The 27,016-nt window shown below is 39.5% G+C and overlaps 1 protein-coding gene across 2 annotated transcripts; it reads right to left on the bottom strand.

Moving 5' to 3' along the window:
- cdh16 (cadherin 16, KSP-cadherin) lies at positions 1–27,016 on the bottom strand. 2 transcript variants are annotated; one of them, XM_085159801.1, is made up of 18 exons: positions 26,853–27,016; positions 26,308–26,359; positions 26,106–26,204; positions 24,269–24,403; positions 23,876–24,005; positions 23,083–23,241; positions 21,279–21,475; positions 16,129–16,254; positions 13,941–14,091; positions 12,700–12,912; positions 12,224–12,300; positions 10,458–10,649; positions 5,887–6,128; positions 5,678–5,808; positions 5,247–5,486; positions 3,070–3,186; positions 877–993; positions 1–690 (listed from the first exon to the last, which is right to left on the bottom strand). In XM_085159801.1, exons 2-18 carry the CDS (start codon positions 26,350–26,352, stop codon positions 590–592), a joined length of 2,472 nt encoding a protein of 823 aa, XP_085015927.1. In that variant the 5' UTR covers positions 26,353–26,359; positions 26,853–27,016; the 3' UTR covers positions 1–589. The 2 variants fall into 2 exon arrangements, with proteins under 2 accessions (XP_085015927.1, XP_085015919.1); XM_085159793.1 differs by having other exon boundaries at positions 26,308–27,016.

Below are 27,016 nucleotides of genomic sequence, written 5' to 3'. Positions count from 1 at the left end.
TTAAAACATTTTTTTTTATTTCTACTCATGTGTTAAGTAACATAAAATCACGTCAGCATTGAGAGGCACACTTTCCCCACACTTTTGTATTTCCAGCAATTTTTTAAAATAAGATTCAAAGAAATGGCATCATAATTTTATGATCAGATGTGTTTAACATAATGAGTAACATGTTACAAATTACAAAAGCATAAGATCAATGTTGCAAAATAATCCCTTTTAGAAAAATTGTACTCTTTCATGTAACATTATCTTTTACTTCTTATGTTTTAGAGAGATTTTCCAGCACAATTAGTAACTTTTCTTGTTACAGTAACTGGGCATTTTAAGAGATATTAACCGCTCTACAGCAATAACAAAAGACAGACAAACTTGGAAGATAAACTCACATCATGTGCAAGCACAGACCTAAGCATGTAACATACATTAGAGCTCTAGACTAAACTAAAACATAGTTTGCATACATATGAACTTAAAACTGCAAGTGAAGTGTACATTCATTTTAAAGACATTCACGGTCACGTAATGAATTTATTGCCCTGAAACAAGATTGTCATGTTTGTCCCATAAGTAGGACAATACAGAATAGTTAGATTGACATCTTAAGGGGAACTCTCTCCTGGTTAGTCTTGCTTGGCTCTTTGGGGTTCTGGTAGGACAGTCTCACAAATACAACAATGAGGATCAGTCCTGGAAGGACAAAAAATCAACACTGCATTTACATCACAGTTTTATTGCTAATTTAGATGCAACTCCAAGACCTCTCAAAGATGATTAAATCCTACTTTTCTAGATTTTATAATAAGGCATATATTGCATTCCCACTTATTTTTAAATAGACTTTAATAGTAGTCAAACAGCTTTTGTCCTGCTTACCTATGACTGCAAAGGTGCCGAGCAAAATGCCGACTGCAGACTGTATAGTTGGCATGCCCTCCAGCTGCTTGGCAGCCATTTTGCAGTTTCCTCTGACATTGCAGGGGCACACAGTCACTAACAGGAGAGATAGCAAACACACAACTCACAAATCAGGGATTTTTAACACATCAAAACAGGGTTTGATTCAGGATTGATGTGTCGTCTTGTGATTCCTTGAGAAAATTTAGGTTATGCATAAAGTTTTTACTATAAATACAAATACTGGATGTTATAACCAGTGGATTTATATAGTCAAATATCAAGCAAGGAATCATATATGGTAACTACATTCATTAAAAATAGTGCAGGTGTATTAATGTAATATCTTCATAGGGATTTAAAGGCTCATTTTCCGCAACCATTACTCATGTTTCTAATCCCGACCTATCATATTTAAAGGCTGACTGGCCATTTGAAAAAGAAAATAACTATGTTAGCACATATTGAAGATGCAGTAAATTTATCTAGTTGCTTGTGAGGAGCATAAAGGTTTGGAGTCACTTGATAATTTCAAAACAACCCATAATAAACAACATTTTCTTCTCCATGTAGTTATATTGTGTGTGGAAAAAGAAAGATTTCACAGGTCTCCATGTAGTCCTGTGGGGAAGAAAATGTATTCAACAGCTTGTAGAATCACAGCAGCAATAACTTGAAATAACCATTTTCTGTATGACTTTAACAGTCTCTCGCATTGCTACACATATTATGTACAGCGCTGTTTAAGGTCCTGCCACAGTATTTCAGTTGGGTTACAGTCTGGACTTGGGTCACAAGACAAGTGCTTGGGATCACTGTCTTGTGACCAAGTTTTAGTCACATATGACCCTAGAATGCTTCATCTGTCGTGAATCCCCTGGTCCTCCTGTGCCAACCTGCCATTTCCTCTCTGTTGTGTCCTGTTTTTTCTCCCTCTCTCTCCTTTCTGTGTGTATTGTGTGTATGGCTTAACTCTATCAGTTTGTTTTAGAGGGGAGGCTCTGCCGTGCTTCCCTCCTCTGTATGCAACTAGCTGTTACTTTCCTGATATTCAAGGCTGAAGAAATCCTTCAGTCATTGCCAAATCATTGCGCTTACCATTGTGTTTGACTCTTTTGGTTGTCCCTTGTTCAGATGCTCCCAGTCCTGAGACCCCCTGTGATGAGCCTCGAGTGGTTTTTACCCACGAGGAGAAATCTGTGGCTATCTTTGTTTGCCCCTCCACCAGCTCAACTCAGACATAACTACCTTGCATAAATCCCTGTTTACTTGGAAACCAGCAATAATCCTGCTGAACTTTTACCTTTCTGTTTGAGTCCAGGTCTGAGTCTGAGCCTTGACATCATCATCCCTCCACCACTTTGCTAGACAGTTGGTATGAGATGTTTGTGCTGATATGCTGTACTTGGTGTTTGCCAAATGTGGCACTGTGCATTATGGCCAAACAGCTTCACTTTGGTCTCATTTCTCCAAAGTACACAGTTCCATAAGTCTTGGAGTTTACTCAAACGAAGTGCTGCAAACATAAGCTGAGCTATGTTCTTTTTAGAGATAAGAAGCTTTCTCCCAGCAACCTTCCAAACAAGCCATACATGTTCAGTTTATTTCGAATTGTACTGTCATGAACATCAATATTTAGAAGAGTTGTAGTTCTTGAGTTTTTTTGCAATTTCTCTGGACATTGCACAGTCTGACCATGGGGGGAATTTGCTGGTACATCTGTGTCATTGTATTAACACACATGTAATCGCTTCAGACCAGCAAGCAGGCAAAACCTTTTAAAACGGTGCACAGATGTGTTGATGATCAGTTAAGTGCATTTCAGTAGCAGCACTATGGAGATGTACTTAGCTTTCCACAGTACTGCATAGGCTCATGTGAAAAATTTCTTTTTCATGTGACTGTAGTTTATCCTAACCGGTGTGCAAGATGTGTGATGTTGTGTTATGAAATGTCAGAATGGTTATATTAGGCAGAACACAATCTTAAGAGAGCTGTGTAATCACGAGCCTGGAAAAATCATTTGTAAAGCACCATTGCATCATTAATAAACAAGAGCAGCGCTAGGACAAGCTGGCACACTGGGGTTGATCTCTATTGATTGTTCCAGCACTCTTGTCCCAGAACCTCTATGTACTCGCTTTAGCTTATCAGCAGAGGTGTCAGCATTACCTGGCAAGTGTATGAAGGTGCTCCTGGGAGGAGAGCTGCTGTCAGAGATGGTGAAGGGCACGATGTAGACGTCAGGGGGCAGGTATGGGATATTTAAGGACAGGTTGGTGTGAGTATCTGAAGGACAAAACACTTGTTAGTTAGTGCAGAAAAGTGATAGAGACTGTTTTATAGATTACATTTATACATCACATTTATGATGACTTAACAAAATAACAAATGGACCTGGTACTTGTCAGCTGTTCAATTTAAAAGCTTTATTTTTCTGTTGCATCCAACAGTAGTCAACAACAACTATTTTTATGAAAAAAATGATCACATACAACAAGTACACAAGTACTTTTTTAAGTTCTAATAACTGAAGGAAGAAAAACCCAGGCCAAACACATCCATACAACTGTATGAATAAAGAGCAAGCAGAAAGACTCTGATGGGGCTCTGTATGGAGTGGTCTGGAGCCTGCAACTCTTTATCTTATCTCTGTAAATCAGGCTAAAACACAAGCCTGGCTGCATGACGTAAGAACCCTGTCCTGTAAAGAGAAGCATATTATCAAGCTGTTTGAACTCTTATCTGATAGTCTTAAACTGTCCGATTGCACCTTAGCATCATCCCCCTTCATGTTCCATTTGTCAGGGAGGGAAACATGACCTGTGCAGCACCTCTGCAGAGGCTGTTAATGTCGGTCTATTTATCCTCTGCCTGCACTGTGTCAAATCTGACGTGACAGACTTTATAAGTTCGAAGTGTGACCAGCCACCTACCCTGAACACAGCTATTCTGAAAGCTTGTGATGAAAAAGCATTTCCCCTTACAGCTATGAACAGCCATTAAGAGCGTGCGAAAAAGGAACATGAACATGCCGTTTGATTAACTGAATGACTTCGGTGAAAAGAACTGTCACTCAGCTTCCCAAAAGACTTGAGATAAATGGCTGTACTACTCATGCACACACATCTGCTCTTTCATTCACTGGAGGTTGATGTAATCGTAATTTAAAAGAAAATAAAAAAATAGACAAGTTTGCTGCAAAATCAGACAGACAAAAGCGCACATTTATTGCTAAAACCATTACTGACTATGACCAGGTGCAAAGCATTCTGGGAAATTCCTATTTTAGGCTCCATTAGTTGGCAGGAAACCAGCGGTGACGTGAAAGAAATTACAGACAAGATATAATTACAGCTGGGCTCAATCAATACCAACAGGAACAGGGGAGTGAAAAGGCTAAAAAAAAAAACTGAGAGGGAAGCAGTTGAGCTGTGTGAATGACTTAATGACAGACGTCATTGCAGTAAATAGTTTGTATTCAGTGAGCACAACACAAGCAGTTACAAAAAAAGGATAATTATAATATATTATACCTAGCATCTCACATAGGACTGGAGATGTTTTTCAAGAAGAAAATAAATCAGGGCATTTTGCACATCTGTACTCTTGATGGCAATTCACTGATTTTGATTCATGTAAGAAAAATAATGCAAAACATTTGGCACACTGTGGAAAATTAGATGTCCACTGGCTGTATTTAAAATTCGATTTATCCCCTTCACAAGATCCATTTGGCTGGAAGGCAACAACTTGTCCTCTCCAACAAATTAACTTCCTTATGCTCGACATTAATCAGAGCAGATTATCAGTTTACACAGACAAGAAAGACACACCATTCACGTACACCTTCACAAACTGCCTGATAGGGTCTAATTTTTCCATGTTACAGAACTCAGGTCAGCAGCTTTGGCTCACATCGTCTACTGTTACTAGACAGAGCTTTTTCAAGGCTGGTAATCTGACTTGTTACTTTTGGAAAGGTGTTTATTGGTGATTCATTTCACTTAGTGAAGACTCTTTTTAGTTATGATTTGTGGGCCTATTTGAGCTCACTGTTACATCCACTCTGGCTCACTTTCAGACCATGTTGGCAACCAAAATCATCTGACTTCACCTTTCTGGAAAAAAAAAAAGATAACAGAACAACTTTCAGTCCAAGTTTGGAAGGTAGAAAAAAACTATTTACATTTTTTTGAGTATGTTTGGTTACATACAATTTATCAGAAGCCGCATAGGGGAGTTTCTTCTAGCAGTAGTACATTATTTATTCCGCCTGTCTTTTCACTGTGAATCACATTGTATGCTATGCGTTGACTGGACCTTTACCCAATTTGTGTTCACCCTACCATTAATAGGTGTTAGCTTCCAGTTACGTCGAACTGTGACATCGCTGCGGAGGGAGAAATTAAGTCGTCCTCCATGCTGCGGTCCATCACTGTCCCGTGATGCAAGCACCAAAGCTTGGTCCTCTAAGCGAGGTGTACACAGGTACTTCCAGGAGTAATCTCCTACCAGCACTGGACTGTTGTCATTCACATCCAGGATATAGACAGTCACCAGGGTGGACGCAGACAGGGAGGAGTTTCCTAAGATGTAAAAAGATGCTAAAAAACCAAACTATTGTACACTAGACTTTTTAACATATGAACATCAGGTTTCCCCAGACATGAAGTAAGCCTTATAGAAAAAAATAATTGACTATATCTATGCCTTGGAAACTGAGTCTGCCTTTAATCAAACCGTTGTGTTGCATACTCAATGATGGAAATGATCTTACGTCCATCCACTGCAATGACCTCCATGGTGTACGTGCTGTTCTCCTCCCTGTCCAAGGCCTGCACAGTCTTTAGCTCACCAGAATACTTCCCAATTGAAAAGTATTTCTTGGTGTCCCCTTGAAGAGAATATCTGTACCAGGAAAACATCCATAGCTCTGTAAAATTAAAAACATGGAATTTCACACCCCTCCCAGCTTAAATTAGTTACCTTATTGGGTGAGAATCGGGGTCGTAACCTCGGATGGTGGCAATAACCCGTCCTGGTTCTTCCCCTTCTCTCACAGTCACCTCATAATGGCTTTGAGACAAGATCGGACCCTCGTTCACATCGTCTACATAAATCGAGACCGTTGCTGTGGATGCGGGGCCGTACCGGCCACGGACTAAGGCAACTGGATTCTGGGCACTGAGCACGAGGATGTACTCACTCTCGCGCTCAAAGTCCAATACCTGTGAAAAGATGCGTGCACACAACAAGTTTCACAAAGTGTTATTTAAGTATTACTTAATTTAACTCACAACAGTGCATTAGACAACTACCTACACAATAGAGAAGCAGAATTTGCAAAGTACTGCGTAAACAAAACTTCACAGAAACAGAAAGCAATAAACACAATCACATTCAGAGTGAGCGGAAAGCCAATTTCAGATCATTAAGAAAGAAATCAAGAATATTGATTACTGGATGAAGCATGGCAGCAATACAGGTAAATGCAAGGAGAAAGAAGAGATAGACATATTTGTGTGGTCTATCCTTTTCTGTATTGATTCACATGAAACAAATCAATGATGAGGACTCTCTGTAAAGGTGTTTGTTCACTGCAGCTGCGTCACTCAAGCCCAAGTTTCTCAGTCACTTTTATAATAACGTTTCTGTTTGCTACATGCATTCATCCATCCATTTTCTTCTGCTTTTCTTCAGCTTATCCAGTTCAGGGTCGCTGGGGGTGCTGAAGCCAGGCCTAAGTGTCGTATGGTGTGACGCAGGCATTGATATATTTTAAAAGTATTAAGTGTTTTTTTTTTTCAGTTCCAGGTTGGTCCTTCAGTTAAAACAGGCACTGCTGATGCTGTGCCCTACATTACTCTTTCATACAAGCCTAAATGTGATAAAAGTAGATTTATTTTTGAAGGTTCAAGTGTAACCACACTAAACAGAGAGTAAAAAAACAGCATGTCCTTTTTGCCAGCAGGAGAGGGACACAGTACACCCCCTTTGTGTGTCTAGTCCCCTTATCTTAGGCCCAAGGAAACTGGATTTACTGGCAGTGTTACTATATTTCTAGACAGTGTAGATACAGAGGAAAAAAAACCAATTGATTCAGTGAGCCACCAGTGAAAGATTTTCCATGATGCTGTTTGAGCAACTAGGGCATGACAGTGGAAAAGATTATAAACTGAACACGCTGCTTTATTGTTGAAGTTAAGACTTTCATTCTCTAAATTTATGAAAGGGGATAAAATTAATTTAATAATAATTAAAAAACAAAACAAGTCCTAGCCATGAATATTAACAACTTTGTTTTTTTTATCCTCTGGGGTGACAGCATGTGCTATTTATAGGTCCAAATATTGGAGGTAGCAGTTTCACAGTGATAGGATTACCATAATCTGTGCACTAAAATAGTAACTCGAACCTTCTGACTCTGATTGTAGGATTTAAAAAATAGTTTCACAGTGGGATGATGAAAAGATGGAAAAAGACTGTGATTTTACAGATTTTAGAGGCAAAACAACCCAGCTGAAGGAAAAATGAATCCCATCACTCAGTCTTTATTACAACTGGGCACAACTGATTTCATTCAGTGTAATCTTTTGAATCCTGCCCTGAAGCTTGTTTTTGTTGTCAGGATTTGCCAGTAAACATGTTTTCTTTTTTCCCCATAAAACAAGACATCGGCAAACTGGCACTGCCTGACATCATCCTGCTGAGTACACGTGTCTTTGTTACCAGGGAGAAAAAAACGCACACCTTGGAGAATAGATGAGTACTGCTGTTAACTGGAAGTGACACACCAAATTGCTCAGTGTGTATCAGCGCATGAGAGCATGTGTATGGATCCTGGCGTTACTCACCTGATGATGCTACTCTTTTTTTTTCACCCTAAAGCATGAATTAAGTGTCTTTACAGTAGCATCATGTTCTTGCTGTAAATAGTTATTAGCTTAAATTACAGTAATACCCAATATTTAAACACCACCAAAATAAATATCCTCATATGTTTCACAAAAACATCAATGTCTACCACATTTGTGTATTTGTAATAATTTGATACACATATTGATATACATAAAACTGTAAAAGCAACAGTACTGTGTATCTCTCTTCAAAACGTGAAGGGTATCACCATTTAACTACACATTTACACATCCGTTTATTTCTTCTGTCTTTACAGGCTAAACTCTTGAAGGGATAACAATGTTTACTAGATAGTTTTGATGCTATGCAGATGGCGAGATAGATTTTTAGTCTCTCTTGGTGTAAGAAAAATAGTGAGGCTGGTCAGAATGAACTGTTTTGCACACATACATACCTATACAATGCCCGGTCACTTTACTAGGTACACCTAATAGAGACGTCTGTTCAACTGTTCATTCACAGAAATAAATCAACCAAAAACTTCGCAGCAACTCAGTGCATTTGAGCATGTAGACATAGTTAAGATGACCTGCTGAAGTTCAAACTGAGCATCGGAATGGGAAAGAAAGGCAGTTTAAGCGACTTTGAATGTGGTATGATTGTTGGTGCAAGATGGGCTGGTCTGAGTAAACCAGTAGCTGCGGATCTACTGGGATTTTCCCATGCGACCAACTGTAATGTTTAAAGGGAATGGTCTGGAAAAGAGAAAAATCCAGTGAGCTCTCTGAGTGAAAATGACTTGTTGATGCCAGAGGTCAGAAGAAAATGGACAAACTGTTTTGAGCTGATAGGAAGGCAACAGTAACTCAGATACACACTCGTTATAACCAAGGTATACAGAAGAGTATTTTGTTAAACCTTGAAGCAGATGGGCTACAGCAGCAGATCACAATGAATGCCAACTGTGTCAGCTGAGACGAGGAAACTGAAGCTACAATCCCCACAGGCTCAACTGGATATGCTGTAGAAAATGAGAAAACATTGCCTGGTCTGATGAGTTTGGGTTTCTGCTGTACCATTCGACTGAACATGAACATGAAAGCACAGCTCCATCCTATTTTGTATCAACAGTTCAGGCTGCCGGTGGTGATGTAATGGTGTGTGGTGATATTTTCTTGGCACAATTTGGGCCCCTTAGTACTTCAGTGCTACAGCCTACCTGAGTATCGCTGCTGAAAATGTTTGCCCTTTTATGGCCACTGGTTTCTTGAACATAGCGTTGACTTCAGTTTACTCAATTGGCCCCCACAGTCACCAGATCTTACATCAGGGATGCAGTACAAACAAATTTGCTGCAATTATGTGATGCTGTCATGTCAATATGAACCAAAATCACACTTAAGGAATGCTTTCAGTGCCTTGTTGAATCTTTGTCGTGAAGAATTAAGACAATCCTGAAGGTCAAAGAAGGTCCAACCAGGTATTAGCTAATGATGTGGCCAGTGAGTGTATATATTTATGAAACCAATAACTCAAACCTCTGAAAGCCCAGTCTCACGCTAATTTCAACAGAAGTTCCAGTTTCTTTTACAGACTTTTTATGACTCATTTTTTCATTCAATGCGATGTCACCAATTTTTTCCACACTGATTTGATCCCATCACTTTTACTTAGTCCGTTCACTCTCCAGCCTGTGTGGTAAAATGCCATTAGTATCTGCTCACATAATCTAATTATTCATTTGGCGTTGCAATTTCTAATAATGAAATCTCTCTGCTTTCTAGTGCTGACCTCACCCTGTAATCTGGTGAATTAAAGGATTTGCTTAAGTGCATTTTAATCCACTGGGGCTTTACTTGTGGAAGATTTAAGCTTTAATTTTTTACTACGGTAAGCTAACTAATCTACAGTATCCTTTCTGGTGATGCAGCGTTCGCTATAGTGATATCTCACAAGGTCAATGTAAGAGCTACTCATAGAGACAGGAATTTAAACTGCATGACATCACTTTTGAAAACAAGCCATTGTCTGTTAAACTGAAATAATAGATGGAGATCCATTTTTAGCTTTTGGAAATGTTCTGCTTTATCTCAGAGGAGCCTGTGCAGCTCACAGTTCAATCACATTCATCAACTCCCACAAGAGGTTGAAAATAATAGACTGTCGCCTGCCTGGCCACTCACAGAGTGCAGACCATTAGAGTATACACACACAGACACCACATGCCTCCCTAAAATGCCCTGTAGGATTATAGGAGGCAGGCGAAGGGTGATGCACCCTGGGGACAGGAGAGATTACGCCAATGTCGTGCAGGACTCTTTTTATTTTAGGCATGCAGGACTAAAATTTTGACATTTCTGAAAATCCTTTTCCAACTGTCTTTCAATGCATAATATCTACATAGGGTGATATTAAAATCATGCATTTATAAAATGAGGTTAGTTTTCTGTGACTGTGAGTGAATAATCTCTTAGGACATGCACATGCTGCAAGGACAGATACAAGCAGCTATGCCAAAAATTGTCCTTGGCATTAATATCTGTGTCCCTAAGAGGAAAGGATCTTTGTATTGTTTCTCCTCTCAAAACAGAAAAAAAAAAGAGTTTCATTCAGACTGATGGACCTTGAATCATGTTTTTAGCTGATCTTGGTAGTCAAATGTATTAGTGTAGAGCTTCAGTGTATTTGGTGTTGTTCACCTTCGAGAGGACAAGTGTGACCTCATTGGTCTGCTTATCTGTCACTAATGAAAAGACGTCCTCTTCATCTCCAGACTCTAAACGGTAGTCCACCTGCCAGCTGTCTCCACCTCGAACATCTGCATCCCTCGCCAGCACAGCTGTCACTGTCGTACCCACCAGGGCATCCTCTGGGATGTGAAAGGGTCCGTACTGATGGGGAGAAAACACAGAGTGAATGATCACTAAGAAGAAAAAGACTATCTTTTAAAAAAGTGAAAAAGTGTATGGAAGCATTTTGCATTTTTTTAAAAAACAGATCTCAAATTTCTCAGCTCACATTAGTTTTCACTGACCCGACCCTCTTTAAGGAAAACCTCCCCTGCAGGAGTGCCTCTAGAATAGTTTTATAGGGGCGGCCATATAAAAATATGGTGGCACACCAAAAACAGAACGTTGACAGGGGCGCAACGAAGGGGATGACGACGGGAAATCATGAGGGACATACAAATTGTTGGGGTTTTTTCTCTAGTATTGAGGCGTCAGTTGTTGTGAATTGGTGTTATATAAATGAATCTGGCTTTGCAATAACAGTCCCAGCGAATGCTAAATAATGATAATGATTATTTATTTCTTGTCAAGGCCACTGCAGCTTTTGCCAGCAAGCTGTTGATGTTAAGATTGTGCAGACACCAATAAATGCCAGTGATGACGGATTGCCCAATTTTCTATTAAGACGATGGGTGACTGCATGTGACAATATACATTTGCCCCCTCTTGCCCCCCTGGTGTGAGCTGACCTTTATTTGTGAACCTCTCTGTGTTTAGACAGACGTTTAATCTGCCACTCCTGGATGTCCTCTAGAGAAGCAACCATGCCTGTGATCTGGCTGCCCCATCCACAGGGTTGCTGAACCCAGTCCTGTCACCACTCACCTCCCACATCACCTCCTATTGGGCTGCACTGCCATGGAAAAAGCTGCACTACTCAGGCGTGACCTGTTCAAGAGCATTTTCCACCTTTGTGTTTGTGTGTCTGTGGTAGCGATTATCTAAGCAAGTGTGCATTTGTTTTTAACAGCATCGTAATGATCATCCAACAATGTTTGAAAGCTGTTTGATTAAAATCCCCAAGTGTCCATTACACTGGGCGTGGATGTAAAGAATAACACGGTGTCAGCTGTTATGTCAAATCTTTGATTGATCTGGAAATTGATGTCAAGGCTCTGCAGTCGATTGGTTTCTGTCCGAAACCAAAATTAAACCTTCTTTCATAGAAAACCACTGACCAATTACACAGTGGGCCTGGAGCTGCATTATTTATGATGCCATCCTCACAGAACTTTCTGTGAGATTGTAATGGCTAAGATAACACTGCTTCTTATACAATTTCTGCCATGTTAACGACACTGGATGGAGCTGTGTAATCATGATGTAGCCTGCTGTAGATTGACCTATAAATAAATGAGTGGAAATTTGTCTCTAAAGAAAGCTTTATCAGATTAAACTCTAAAAACACTGTCCACTTGGAGTACAGAGAGCCGAATAAAAGTCTTCCAATAACATAATGCCATCTATATAAGCCTGAGATTAGTATCATATCTAGTTTCCCGCCAGGAAAATTAGATCAGTGACCTGCGAAGCGCGTTCACAGTCCAAAATCCACAGATGATGTTTAGCCTGCTATTTTTCCAAAGCTATTGTTTATATTGCCCCAAACAGATCAATGCGTGAAAGGCGTCCTAATCTCTGTGCGCAAGTAACTGTTTGAACACGTGTTCTCGTACCTCGTGTTGGGAGAACACCGGTGGGTTGTTATTCTCATCCTGCACCGTCACAACCACAGTGCAGGAACTGTTCAGACCTGCCAGGGACAGGATCACAGCTTCTGTTAGTGACTCAGGCCCTTCTCACAAATTAAGAAGGCTGAAGGAACAGCAAGTACCTCATGTTAGCCTTGGTCACACCCTGAGTCCATGAGTCATGCAGATCACATCATCTGTCACCCTAGAGGCTAACATATATACATCTCCCGGAAATCTCAAGGGAGGCTGCTGACACACTTGCTCACAAAGGTAATTAACTTTTGCCTATAATAGTCATTATGAAAGATGAAATGTTTTATGTATAATTATCTCTGATGCACCTGTTTGTATCACTGCTATACTGCCTCTCTTTAACTCCCTAAAGTACAAGATAAACACCACCTTTTCATGAAAATTGCGCTATAGCTAAGGTTGTATTTTGCATTATACATAGTCACCTTTGGCATCCTCAGCAGTGATGGTTAGAGTGTACTGCGGTGCCGTGCCCTCCATACTATCCGCTTGGACCGAGATGACCCCTGAGTCACGGTCCACTCTGAAGAGGGCACGAGGACTCTCTGGAATTTGTCCGACTAAGCGATAGAAGATTCGTACATTGTCTGTCTTAGGGTCATCATTATCAGCCGCTTGCACTGTCAGGATTTCTGTCCCTGCAGGAAAAAATATATGAATAAAGAGGAGGAGGAGGCTCTCTGATTAATCATCAGAAGATATTTTCAGTTAGCTCTATAAAAAGGGTTTTCTACACTGTTTAAAAAATGTAAAAAAAAAAAAAACAAAACAAAAAAACCCATGTTTTTTTTTGTTTTGTTTTTTAACCACAAATAGAATTTGACCATTTTACCATTTAGAAAATTATCTTTACATTTTATGTTTAAAAAAATATGTATAATGCATATACAATATATACATAATTATGTACATACTCTTTTTCTTTGGCAAATTTCAAATCTTTTTCAAGTTTGACTTCTCCTTTTCTCTTTTCTCTCTTTTAACTCTTTTGTCAAGTAATAACAAGAGAAGCTAAAATGACAAGTCTCACAGCACACTGATTTAAAATAGGGAGAGAGTACAACAATAGCTTTCTCATATAATCCTCACTCAGTGATTCCATTTAGATTAACAGATTGCCCTGTGTAATTCATTTCCCCGAATCAGAATGTTTTAAAGCACCAACAAAGCTTTTATGCCAAGGACCTGATGCGTTACAACCCACCGTGTGCTTTTTAGGAGCACAGGAGGAGTGTTGGTGCTTCCCCTGTGTCCTGGCAAAGATCCCAATCTGCTTTCACAAAATGTATCTGGCGCTCTCCACCCTTTCATCACAACAACATTGCATTCAGGCTGTGTTTTTGCACTAAGCTGTGAAACAGTACTCTTATTATAAAATAATTCTAGAAAATTACTATTCAAATTCACTGTGTTGCTTTATTATCATCATAATTTGTAAGACGAGTTTCTTTTAAAGATGTTTTACATGCAAGATTGTATTTTGGCCAAGGAAATAGTATTGTTCTTCCTTGGATATTGGTGTGGGGTTTCAAAGCACACAGCCTGTGTGATGCAGTATCTAAATATTCCACTGTAATCTGATTAGTAGGAATAGGAACAGTGTGACTTGCATGAGTGAAAAAAACAAACAAACAAACAAAAAAATCACCCAAAACCTATATGTTACCTCGAGCAGCCAGTTCTTTCACCACAGTATGGTACTGTGCCTGTGGAAATGTGGGCCTGTTATCATTAGCGTCACCCACCATCACCCTCAGCTCCACAGGTTTGGCAATCTCCCTACCGTCGGGACGCTCAACCACAATGCTGATATGAAACTAAGTAAGCAGCAAAGGTGAAAAAAGAAGAAAAAGCAGAGAGGGAAATATCTGGTCACATGTGGTACCCTTAACACTGTGGCTTAAGAGTCACGTAATCCACGCTCCTATTAACATTCTAGCAGCAGACAAAAAAAGGGATTACATGCCCAGTAGACTACTAACGACTGTAAAGTGTTCCCCTGTGCAGAGCATGATAGGATACATTTCTGCAATGCGAGTAAACATTTACTTTTTGATCCTGGTTATACTCACGGATTTTGTTGAGATTCTAGTTTCCTAGTTTCTGTCTCATCTCATATCAGCCAATTTTTGCACATTTCCTGCTCAACCATTTCAGATTTGTGTAAAAATGTTATGGTCCAGTGAACATATACAATGAGTGCTATGAATTTTTTTTTGCTTGAAGAAAGCAAAGGGAACTGGAGACACATTCAATGTCTGTGTTCACAAATAAAAGATGATTCTGATTCTCATTCAAATAGCTTTTTAGTTTTTTTGAAAAAAATTTTCACTTTCAGACCGTTTTGGAAACAATGTTTGAACACGAATATCTCAAAAACCTTTAAAGACAAAATCCTGAAATTTTCACTGATCTTTCTTATCATCAAAATGAACCAGAATATGGAATTTGGGACAGATCCATTCAAAAATGTCTTAAGTATTGGCTAAATAAAATATTAGATGCTCAGCATTTGTGCAAATTCCCATATTTTTGCACACACTGATAAAAGAAACTGCACACTGCAATTCCTGAATGGTATTTGGTATGTATAAAAGTATGTAGAATAGATTTCAACAACTTAGTGACAAAAATGAAGAAAATACTATTTACCATTTAATACTAGCGCAAAGCTGTATTCAGATTAAGAGTCTTCTGGCATTTTGTGGTTCTTAAGCACTTTTCACAGCTCTTAAAATCAAATATACAAATGTATCTGTTCTAACTTATTTTACTAGTGGTAGCAGTACACCAAACAACATTTTGCGTTTTTTCAAAGCCTTGTTGGTTTTCCGTAAATACTTTAATATATATAACCTTAAAAAACATGTAAAAAAAAAGTCTTGAATAAATATAAGGGGAAGTCATCATATCGGTTTGAGCTTCCTGTTTATGACAGACCGTATTAAACCCATGAGACACCAGTTTAAACTTCCACTATCGTTTTCAAACTTCCACTGAAAGGACAGTGAAGAAAAAGACAGGGTAATGTGCTAGAACACTGCGTTTTAACAATAATCACATCACCCAATTGTAGCTCAGTCTTTCTGTGCTTTTCTTTGGTGCATCTGTGCCAGAATATTCTGCTCACTGAGTCATTCAAAGCTCACAGGAGTTTAGGTTGTCTGAAAAGCTTGAGAGCAAAATGCAAACACATGGACTTTAATTTGTAATCCTGATACAAAGGATGATCTTTCCTTTGATCTAAAGTGAGACAGATTTGCAATGAAGACTTTAAGATCCGCGATCTTTAAAGCCATTATACAACAATCTTCTTGTCACAGGCAGAATATGTTTAATGAATAGAGCACTTTTCAGGTTTGGGTTTGTAATTAGGCTGTGACTCAGTGCTCAGCTTTGCTGAAGTAATGTGTACCAGGGTTCCTACAATAAAAAAGCCATTTAGTTGTAAGTAATAGGAGAGTTAATTAAAAACAGGGACTTTCTTCCAATGAACAACATGAGAACCCTTTTAGGGACAATAAGCCTGTCACTTCTCATTGTTCAGCTTTTGAATTAATAATTTTGTGATCAGATGGTGAAAATACTTGTGAATGAATCACATCATCCTGCTAGTTTAAATATAAATCACATGCACCTGTATGAAGAGTTTTTAAATCAGGGCAATCTTTATAAACACATCAGCTGACAAACACACATCATCTTTGATATCAAAGTTTTCACGTACTGTGGGTTCAGAAATTGAAATAAAGGGCTCAATCTTCAATAGAGGAATTAATTCAGACATTTTTGACTCTAATCGTGAAATGTCATTTATTATGAGGTGCTGGAGATGTTTGGCTCATAGTACAGACCTGGTCTTGTGTCTCTCTGTCCAGCGGGGCATTGAGATAAATGACTCCTTCTCTGCTGATGGTGAAGAGCATCTCTGGAAACTCCCCCTCCAGACCATACTCTGCCTGACTGCCACTCCATTTGACCTAAATTAGCACAGACAAATGTATACAAACATTTTATGAGTATTCAGTTTTACATATCTGCAAGTGAATTAAACGCGAATATGGTTTCTTATCTGGGCGCAGCAGGAAAATTGAGCTGAAAACTGTAAACATAGAAAGCTTTGCGACCGAGCGTGTAAGATGTATAAATACCAAGTTAAGCTACCATTTGTTTACATGATAAGGAGCCAGTTAAATGCGCTGACACTGATGGGGAACAGAGAGCCTAGCCAAAACTAACGATGAAGGCTGAAGGGGATTTTCCACTCTGCTTTACAACCCCCTAACAGAGGGCTGTGCAGATGGGCTGAAAGGGCCCTAGTAGCAATCAAACAGCACCCAACAAGGACAAGAGCCCAGTTGTATCACAGCTGATGCAAACCCAGGGCATGTGCATCTCCTCAACTCACTGTCACACACTCGTCCCTTGTTTTGGATATAACTGCCCATATGCAATGCTTCTGTATACACAAAGCCACTTCACACAGCTGGCTGCCTTTCAGTGTTATTGTGTGCTTTGAGACCTTGCAACTTTAAAGACATGTGATTGATGAGCACTGACTCTTTTGTATAGAGTTATATACAAATCATCTATGAAATCATCTGTTTCGCCTCCATCCATGTTTCATTTTTCCAAGCACGTGCTGTCTCTGTGATAGCTTGTGTTTGAGCTTGGTCAAGAGTGGCTGTGCGCCTCTTGGCAGCACTTGGGGCATGATGCTAATCAGTACTTGAATAACGTCAAGTAAACCTCCCAAATCAGGCAATGTTATAATAATAAAGCTGAAGCTAGTTTCTCATTATTTAATAAGCTGACAGAAGATAAGTGTTGTGTAAAAGTCTTGAGACACCCCTCATTCCTTGATGTTGTATATACAAAAATGGATAATAGTTGCAGTGATTTCTTGAAATGTGCAAACATTGAAATTCAGTAAATAATGCAAAACCAAGCTATGAATCAATATTTGGTACGGCCACCTTCCCAAATAGCAAGCAGGTCTGGCCCGGATCTGGTATCAAGCCGGCACTGCTGGCTGACTTCTGGTATGATAAGACGGATGTCATCCAGATATGGACCAGGCCTGGCATAGATGGCACTGTTTATGTGATGGCATGCCATATCTGGCTCGATTGTGGTTTGGTTTATGTGGCACAAGCCCATAGAAAACAGGTCTGGCCCGGATCTGGGCATCAAGCTGGCAGAGTGTATGTCAACCAGATGTGCGCCAGGTCTGGCAATGATGGCTCTATTTATGTTCCTATTTTCCTGTTTTAGTTAGAAGACCCAAATGCCATGTTGCAATACTATACTGCTATAGTAGCTAACGTTTCAAATGCAGGTTTGACAGGTTTGTGAGTGTACACTTTATCCAAAACCTAGTGACGGTTCACTTATGTTTACCACTGGGTGGCTGTAGCTCAGGAGGTAGAGCAGGTCACGTACTGATTGGAAGGTTAGTGGATCGATCCCTGGCTCCTTCAGTCTGTATGTCAAGAGTATGAATGTAGTTAGGAAGCACTCAGTTAAGAGAAAGTGTGTGACTGTGGCATGTTTTATAGAGCACTTTTCATGGGAGACTAGAAAAGCACTATATAAGAATCAGTCCATTCACTGTCTGAACAGAGTTATGTTACTTTTGCACTGTTTTGCATGTTCTGGCACATGTTGTTATTACATGGCTTGATTAAGGTACACATTAGGCTGACACCTGGGCCAGAGCTGAAACTGTTCTGGGCCCGAACAGGGACAGCAGTGTGTCTACAACTGGCCCGTGGCTGCACACAAATTACACGTGGCCCACATACCGCAAAGAATGACAGCCCTTTGGTGACCCAGACCTGGTTTGCCAGGGGTGGCCCACACATGGGCCAGCACAAGGCCAGTTGCACAGACACTGGTGGTCCTGTGCTGGCCCATGTGTAGACAATTTCTGGTAAGGCTTCAGTGAACTATAGATGGAGCAGCTGCAGAGCCAGATACCTCTTTCAGGGCCTGTGTTACATCTCTACTGATTTTTTCCCTATTTCTCAAGGATATGACTTCCAGATACTGTTCATCTACTAGATAGTCTTTTCAGGTCTGACACTTGCATGACATTTGTTCTTCATTTGTTCAATTTCTTCACAGTTTTTCAAGATTACACAAGATTGCACAAGATTGTGGTGGTATGTAAAGTTACACCATTCTATGCCCGTAACACTGTTTTATTTTTGTTATTTTTACAACACTAAAGCCATCACTTTACAATACTGACATGGGCACCCAACCACCTTGCATTTTGCCTACTTTGAGCTAAATTTTATCATGAACACCTGAGGGAGCATGGACACTCCCCACCCTGCTGATAGCCTTCTCTGATATGTGATACTGAACGTGGTAGCACAAGGTGTGCTGCAGTTCATTCAATTGTCAATTGGAGAAAAGTTATTTAAAAAGCTCTGATTACAATACATTAAATGTATTGTAATCAGAGCTATTCTTAACACAGTCAGGTTTCTAATGACTAATGTTTGATGAGGCACCACAAGTACAAGTATCATCTGTAATATTACTCACTGATCATGAGGCCATGACAGAGTTCGAGTGGGGCTCAAACAAATTCCACAATAAATACTGAAATTTCATGCGAGTGTGAACGCTAACAGTTCGAAGTATTTAAGAGCTTTGATTCATTCGCAGCTACTGGGGCCCTCACTCCCACTTGAGTCTCAATAGATTGCAGTCCTGAGTTCAAGTAGTTTCAGTGGTTGCGTTACACAATCTAAGTTTTTAGGCAATGAAAAACATGCAATAGATAACAAATTAAAATGAATCCCCATAGCCCCGGTGATGCAATCAAATTGATATATGTCTGGATTGCATATTTTAATATCCAGTCGAAGCTTGGTTTGATCTGATTGCAGACTCAGAAAATTTAATCACAACACCAGTCAACACTTACTTTTATAACTGACTATTACCCAGGGAAGGACAATGGCAGAACGCATGCTAAGCAGCAGGTTGATTTCGGCATCTGTCACACCAAGGACGGTGTCAGCATGTAAAACACATGATTTGTCACATTTGAGTAGATGCCGACATGACTGCTTCATTTATCTGAGACAGTAGGGGAGGTGGGATGTATAGAGTGGGTTCTTGGACACGATTCTCTATGTGTGTGTCATAACAGCAGTTAGTCCCACCACCTACTGAGCACAGCAGTATTAGAACACCGCGTGGGCGAAATAAGGCTTCCCCCAACTAAACACTGTGTTAACCTAATCCGGTTTTGTGTGATTTTAGTTAGTGTTCACGTAGATGATTCATTAAAGGAACTAGAGGTCTCATTTCACACTCTACTATCACATTTTTCATTAGAAATTAAAAGAGAAACACACAGGAAATCTGCTCATTGAGAGATTTCCAGACACCCTTGTTTACATATAGAGACACAGATGCTATGTGTTGATATTAAATAATAAAAAGATCACCGAGTATTACATTCTAAATAACTACTAAACCTTTAAGATAAAACTGTAGACTTTGCAGCTGATTTGAACTGGCTTTTGAAAATATGACAAAAAAAGAAATCAAATCAGCCCACGCTTGTGAATCCACACGTTTTCTGTGGGTGGCAGGGGACATTGGAACAGGAGAGAAGAGAGACTGAGGGCGAGTGTGAGGGGGAGGTGGGAGAAAACCAGAGGAGGGGGAGGTATTGCGGTGTACCTGCTGGCCAAAGCGATTCTCACAATTTGATTGAGCCTTATATTCAGCTCTGCAGGCCCCATTGTTTCCACAGTTCTCGGAAGTGAATAACTAAGATTAGGGTTTTTTTTAAATGCAGGTGTAGATTTAAAAGATTTCCTGACAAAGGGTAACTACCACCGCTAGCAGATTTTTTTTCCATGTGTTACATTATTGAGTTATTTATAGACATGTAGTAGATATGGCAACATTATAAAAAGCAAAGGGTTAGAAAAGACCAGGCTCAGACACCAACCTATAAATAGAAATTACATAGATACCACGAGATGCTTTTTGGAGTTAATCCAGTGTGAAAAAGGGACTGGCTCTGTGGGCTTGTTGGCTTTTTTTGAAGAAAAGATGGCAATCAAACATTTTCCATAGTATTTCAAGTTTCAGATGTGAAATCGTACTCATATCTTCATGCAATCATCAAAGTTTACTTTTGATTTCAACACTCCTTTGTGAGGCTGCAGCACTTAGATTTTTTTTATCAATTCATCTTTCATTGCTTTTTAATTAGTATTTACTTAATTTAATCAGAAATGTCAGGAAATCACAAATGTCTCTTTACAAGCTGATGGCTTTGGATATTTTGTTGTGGATAACTAAAGGTGTTAAAACTCAAAGATATTCAATTGACAATAAGTCTCAGTTGGATAGAAATACTTACACAGTAGTTTTTAAGGTTACATCACAGCAGCAAGAAGAAGAAAAATGTGCCAAAAAATAATAGGAATGTCTTTCTATTGAACTGGACCTTTCTTTAGATTATACAAGATATTCAAATATTTGTAGTAAGCCGTACAATACAATTAAAATTGCACTCCATATGTGCTGTGTATTTGAGTTTAGATTTTGGCTTAAAGCTGTAAGATTTGTGTAATACCCCTCAGAGTGATGGTAGGTTTGTGGGCGGGCAGCAGTGAGTGAGTAAATATGGGAGTTAAAGTGACTCAGTCAGGAGGTGGCCTGAAAGGATCCATGGCATTTGAACAGCCTCAATAATTTAGTATTTGGTCACTTAGAAGGAAACACTAAAAACAGCAACAAGCAATGTGAGGCCACTTCACTCAGACCACACTACTGACAGCGTTTGCTTGATTGCAACATGATAACATCTTTTTACTGCATTAATAATGCCACACCATTTAATTGTTTTTTTTTTTAATCATGTAAAAGGGGCTTTACTTTAGATGGTGCATACAGTGCTAACATGGTCCATTTGTGTTGAACTGTTGCTGAGTCAATACAATTTTTTGGTGTTTTGCTGTCTCACCTGTGAGATAGGTATGGGGTAAGGGCCCGGAAGATTTTCCTGAAGCCGTACAGGGTCAGGTGATGCCCAGGTGTTTCCTGTCACCTCAACAGTAACAATGCCAGCGGAGAAGAAGGCATCCGCCCTCCCAGCCATATCCTTCACCATCACTGAGAGCTTGTAACGACCACACATCTCTGGGTCCAGAGTAGAGGCTCCTGGTGGTGACAGAGGCATAAATTATACAAGAAAGCCTACAAGACTTTCTACAAGACAGCACTTTATTGGAACATATGTGTTACTTTCCAGAGTGCAAAAAGGCAAAAGTTCTGACAGCTAAACAAGCAAACACACCATAATAACAGAAAGACACTGCAATAATCAAAGCATTAACATGTCCTCACATGTCTGAGTGCTCCTTCTATCCCTTCTTTTGCAATTTCTTGGTTAAATGGAAGCAAAATAACATAAACAGCCTACTTGAAGTGTAATTGTGACCAGGTAGCCTAAAGAGAAGGTGCAAAAATCAAGGAGGCAATTTTCACTGCTGCTCGTGTTGTGGCAATCATCAGCAGCGTGGGCCAGAAAGGACCGGCAAGTGTGAAAGTCATCCAGCTCCTGCCAAACCGTAGCAAAGGGCAATTCCAAAGCTACAGAAATAGCACTGGCACACAAGAATCTCTCGCATGTGTGTCCGCTGGACTAGAAGCGATATCACTGAATAATGTTATTGCAATACGTATATCAAATATTTATACATTACTGGCTTGTTTGTGATGTCAGGCTTTTCCAAGACTTTTCATTATGTTCACATTTTGATCCTGTTTTAACAACTTCAACTTGCGTTTCTCAAAAGTGTTTTAGAGATTCTGTACATATGTCTGCCTCTATGATTAGAAACTGACCACTAACAGCTTTTTCAGGAAAATATCAATAATAAAAATATTTCCTGATATTCTTTGTTTTGTTTTATGGGGGAAAAGGATTACTTGGTTTGTATTGAGGTGTGAGTATTGTGCTCTTGCAGACAACGTATTTGGACAATAACAGATTTCCTTTACTTAAGCACATTCATGTGGAAATAAATGAGATATTACAGAGAATTTACTTTTTTATTTTAATATGGGATTCTTTAAATCACTTATTTAAATAAAAGAATTGTGTTTTAGAAATGTTTACACACACTAGATATTTAAAGGTTATTGGACACTTGGATGCTAAATCACTGGTGGACTGAAGTGCATCGTTTCAGTGTTGATATCTGCAGAAAAGAGCTCACAGCAGCTCATATATGGGCTACAATTTAGATTCCATTGTGACAGTGAAGAAGATAATAATGAGGCGCACTGTCAGAGAGATATAAAAATAGTTTGCCATAGTCAATATCTGGATTTTTTTTTTGAAAGTAAAGAAAAGAGCTGCTCATGACCCAAAGCATGCCAACACAGAGCTGCTTCCTTTTGTTGCTTTGGCATGCGTGACTGCTAGAGCAACTGATTTCATTGCTGAATGGAGCAACGGGATGAATGAATGAGGTAGAGGAGCATCCGGTCCATTAGAATTCACTGCATGCCATTTCATCATTCAAGAGGAGAAACTGTCTACACAATAAACTCCTAAGAAATAAGAAAGCAATTTTTTAATAAATGTAAAGAGTTGGCCTCTCAAATTGCAGAAAGTCAAACCTAAATTGTAACGCTGCACTCTAGGTGACCCTCCACGCTGATTTGTTGGAAAAATATATGTTGAAGATTCCCTTTATGGATAAAAAACTCCCCACAAAATTATCTTGACTATTTCCTTTCAGCGGCCAGTTGAGACTGACCTTCCTCAGTGAGTGAAACCTCCCCAGAGACGGCATGGATGGAGAACATTTGGCTGGAGGGAATCCTGGGTGTTTGTTCCATCAGGCTGAAGCGTAGATCAGCGTGGGGACTGTTGCGGTCGTCACGATCTAGCGCTTCCACTTGCATGAATGGTATTCCTGAGAGATACGGGTGACACGGAATTAAAGAGTGGGACAAAATGTCTCAATTTCCATCCTAACTATACCAAGAAAACATGCTGATGTGAAGGCAAAAGAACAAAAACATGAGTTGTGTAACAGCAAATCTTAAAAGTTAAAAGATGAAAACTCTTCAAAATGCCTAGTCTGCACAGACAGAGTAAAACAGTAACAGAATTAGCTTCAGTGAGTTGACCTTTGTGGGAAATTCAAACAGAAAGCTGATCAACACAAAGGTGTATGTACCATCATGGTTTTCTTAAATGAGAAATACATAAAAACATAATGGAGTTAATACTATGAGCTAGACCCTGTGTATATCGAAAGGACTTCAGATGGAGTACACTGGGGCCTTTGTATCAAATAAATGTGATCACCAAACCCATGACAAAGTCTTTTTGTCTGTGTGTGATTGAAATGATGCTGTTTGCAACATTATTAAATCTATTTATACTGATGTTAAGGTTAAACTGCAGTTTCCACGGAGATATGAGGCATGTTTTTGTCACTGTTGACGACATTCAGCATATTTCATAAATCAGGACTGACGAATGTGACCCAGCCTTAAATTGGCTGTGTAATACGTTCACATCTGAGTGCAAGGTTCTCGTACCCTTGAGAAGCCCGAGCTGCACGCTGCCTCTCATGCTCTCCTCTATGAACGTAGGCACGTTGTCATTCTTGTCGATGACACACACTTCAACATTGAAGCTCTGACGATGCACTGACGTTCTGAAGGACACCTGTGACGCGAACACAAACATGTTCTGTAAGTAACACATGCTGGAGCCCGTGTCCACCCTTTTCATGCGAATTGTTTAGCAGCCCCAAACTGCTTTGAACAACAGCGCGTGATCATTATGAACAAGATGATGAACAAGAGTATAAAAATGTATTTCCTATGTGAACTATCTGTATGGCACATTGGAGAAAGTCATTCATTAGCCGAAACATGACTGAAAATTGCTTTCGGTGCACTATGATCAGAAAAGAAATGTTTTTATACCTGCAGAGAGTAAGATGGCTGCTTTTCCCTGTCCAGTGGTTTTAGGGCGTACAGAAACTGAGCATCGACTCCAAATATGCCCTCATCATCTCCTGTTACCACCAGGTCACTATAATTAGATGGCAAGCTTTGAAGCTGTGGGGATGAAGACAAAAAGTATGCATGAAAACAATCAGTTTGTCATCCTGGTTAATGGTTAATGAAAAAACATGCACTACAAGCAACTACACAGATGCACCTGCATTTAAACTAGATGACATTGCAACAAATACAGCATGATTAAAGTGCAAGTGATAATCAGCTCTTCACCTTTTATCCTTTTCTGGCAAGTTGGTTAAAATTGAGCTTTTTTTTACTCCCTGCCGTGTTCACTAAGAGACAATAATTGAGCTCCCACAATAGCTGACCACCATTTGTTCCATATGCCTTATGAGAAAGCAGAGCTGTGGTTTGCCAACAAGCAGCAACATTCCTTTGGGCTTCTTGTGAAAAAAACAACATTCAAATACTAGAATAAAAGATAAACAAAATTCTCAAAGTTGAATCTAAATCCGATGTCTTCATCTGGAGGTCTCTCTCTTTATTCGCTTTGTTAGTTAAAAGTGTGCTAATCTGCTTAAAATAGCCCCAAAAGAGCCACACAGTGTACTTATGTTTGAATAAGATAGAGTTTGAGTTAGACTGAGTAGGACATCTTTACTTCTTCTTCGCCTTCTTTAGACACCTCCCTTCAGGGGCCACCACAACAGATCATCTGCCTCCATCTCACCCCGTCCCAGCTCTCACGTCATCCTTCACTGCATTTGGGATTTATTTTGAGGTCTTCTGGGTGGGTGAAAGGGCATTACCAAAGCAGGAATGGACCGACAGGCTGATTTGTTTGAGCTTTTATAAGTGTTTTATTGACAGTAAAATATGGTTTATAATTTCTATTTACCAGCATCCTGCCATTCAACTTCCCCAAAGATGAAATTACTTGATTACAAAAAATCCATACAATGTTGCAGTGCTTAATAAGAGGACTCGAGGACTGGATGCTTTGAAGAAAAATTATAGCAGCGTCTGAAAAATCTACTTTAGAGCAGACGCTGAAACTGCGTATATACAGTAATCTGCGAGTTTAGCCCTCTCTGACGAACGCAACTTGTGAAGCACGAATTCACGAATGTGAAGCAATTATTATGTCTATTCCATTTATAACACAAAGTGGGGTTATTATGCTCCATTGTGGCCATTAACAGGCTATTTGTGTGTGAGTCAAAATGACACCCAGACTGACATCAAAGCCTAAATATATTCCTATGTTTCATACAAGACGTGACGACACCACAGTCCAGCCCAATAAAATGCCAACATTTATGCTGTTGCATAACCCAGAGGAGGTCTGACTGACAAGTATGAATTAAACATCCTGCCTGCCACCCAGATGGACTATATGCAGAGACTGGGGCTGACACCTGACAAGCATTGTGAACATGCCAATTACCAGGTTTATACACTTTCAGGTCTGAGTGCAGGAAAACACACAGATCCAGCTTTGGTTTGCAGCATAATTTCCTTTTCTATCAGTTTTTTTTTCCAACATGTTACTGATTGATGATGATTTTAAATGTTAAATCTTAATTAAATTTTGCATTTCTGACTTTTAAATAGTGAAAGGTTACGCTTACAACACAGAATTCTTACCAAAGTGCATTTGAAATCAAATCAGCTTGTATTTCTGCTTAGATATATAATTACCTAATCGCCATGATTAAAAAGGTTAAGTTTAGAGAAACACATATCTGCTTTCTTGAAAAATGAGCGCAAGAAGTACAAGAAGTTTTAAGTGCCTTACCTTGGTTAGATACCATGGGAAAATACCATCGTAGTTTTCAGGGACACCAATTTTAACATTCGTCCCAGCACATGGTGCAGATGTATAAAGTACTGCCCACTGTGAAACAAAATATTGTCTCTGTAGCAGCTAAAGGACAGTGTTCATGCAATAATGTTATCTTAGTATGAAAGGTTAATGTAATACAAAGAAATCTGCTTACTATGAGAGCTGTGATGAGCATTGGTGTAGCTCCTCTCTCGGCCATGTGCCCCCTGCAAACGGGATAAATGTATAATCATAGCATTTCAGACCAACTGGTCTTAGCACAACAAACACTTTGTTAAAGAGGCACCACTTACGAGAGGATTTCGCAATTTTTAAATGAGCAACAGCGTGCACTCAAATGCACAACCACCTATGAAACCACTAAATGCCACATTTGAGCCCACACAGTGGACAACAAGAAAGACACTTTTGATTGGAAAGCAAAAGTAAATTTATTTTTAGGTTAATCTAAAAACAAAGCGTATTTCATCATTAATGCCTGACAAATATCTTGTAGCTGTGTAGCAGTACCCAATCACTCTGAATTATGGTCATGGCAATCACTTATAAACTCCTCTAACAAGCAATTAAAGCCTCCAAAGTACAAAAGATAAGCTGTGGGTATACTGTAGCTCGACAGTAATTACAATAGGAACATGCAATTAATAAAGAAAATTAATAAACAAACTCTATTCTCTAAACAAAACTGTTTCATCTTACCTTCTCCAAATGATGCGTGTGCTCCCTCTGAGAGGTGTGAGAGGAGTTTAAATTGGGTGGAAAAACTGAGCACTTGTACTCCTTTTGGTGGATTAATGGTTAACACTTTGCCAGGAACATGCTTAACTGCCTGTTTTCCTTCCTGCAAAACCAGTGACCAGTGA

Source organism: Neolamprologus multifasciatus, chromosome 1, assembly GCF_963576455.1.
Source record: "Neolamprologus multifasciatus chromosome 1, fNeoMul1.2, whole genome shotgun sequence".
NCBI lineage: Eukaryota > Metazoa > Chordata > Actinopteri > Cichliformes > Cichlidae > Neolamprologus > Neolamprologus multifasciatus.
Note: the sequence above shows the minus strand (reverse complement) of the source record. Positions and strands in the feature narration are given on the sequence as shown.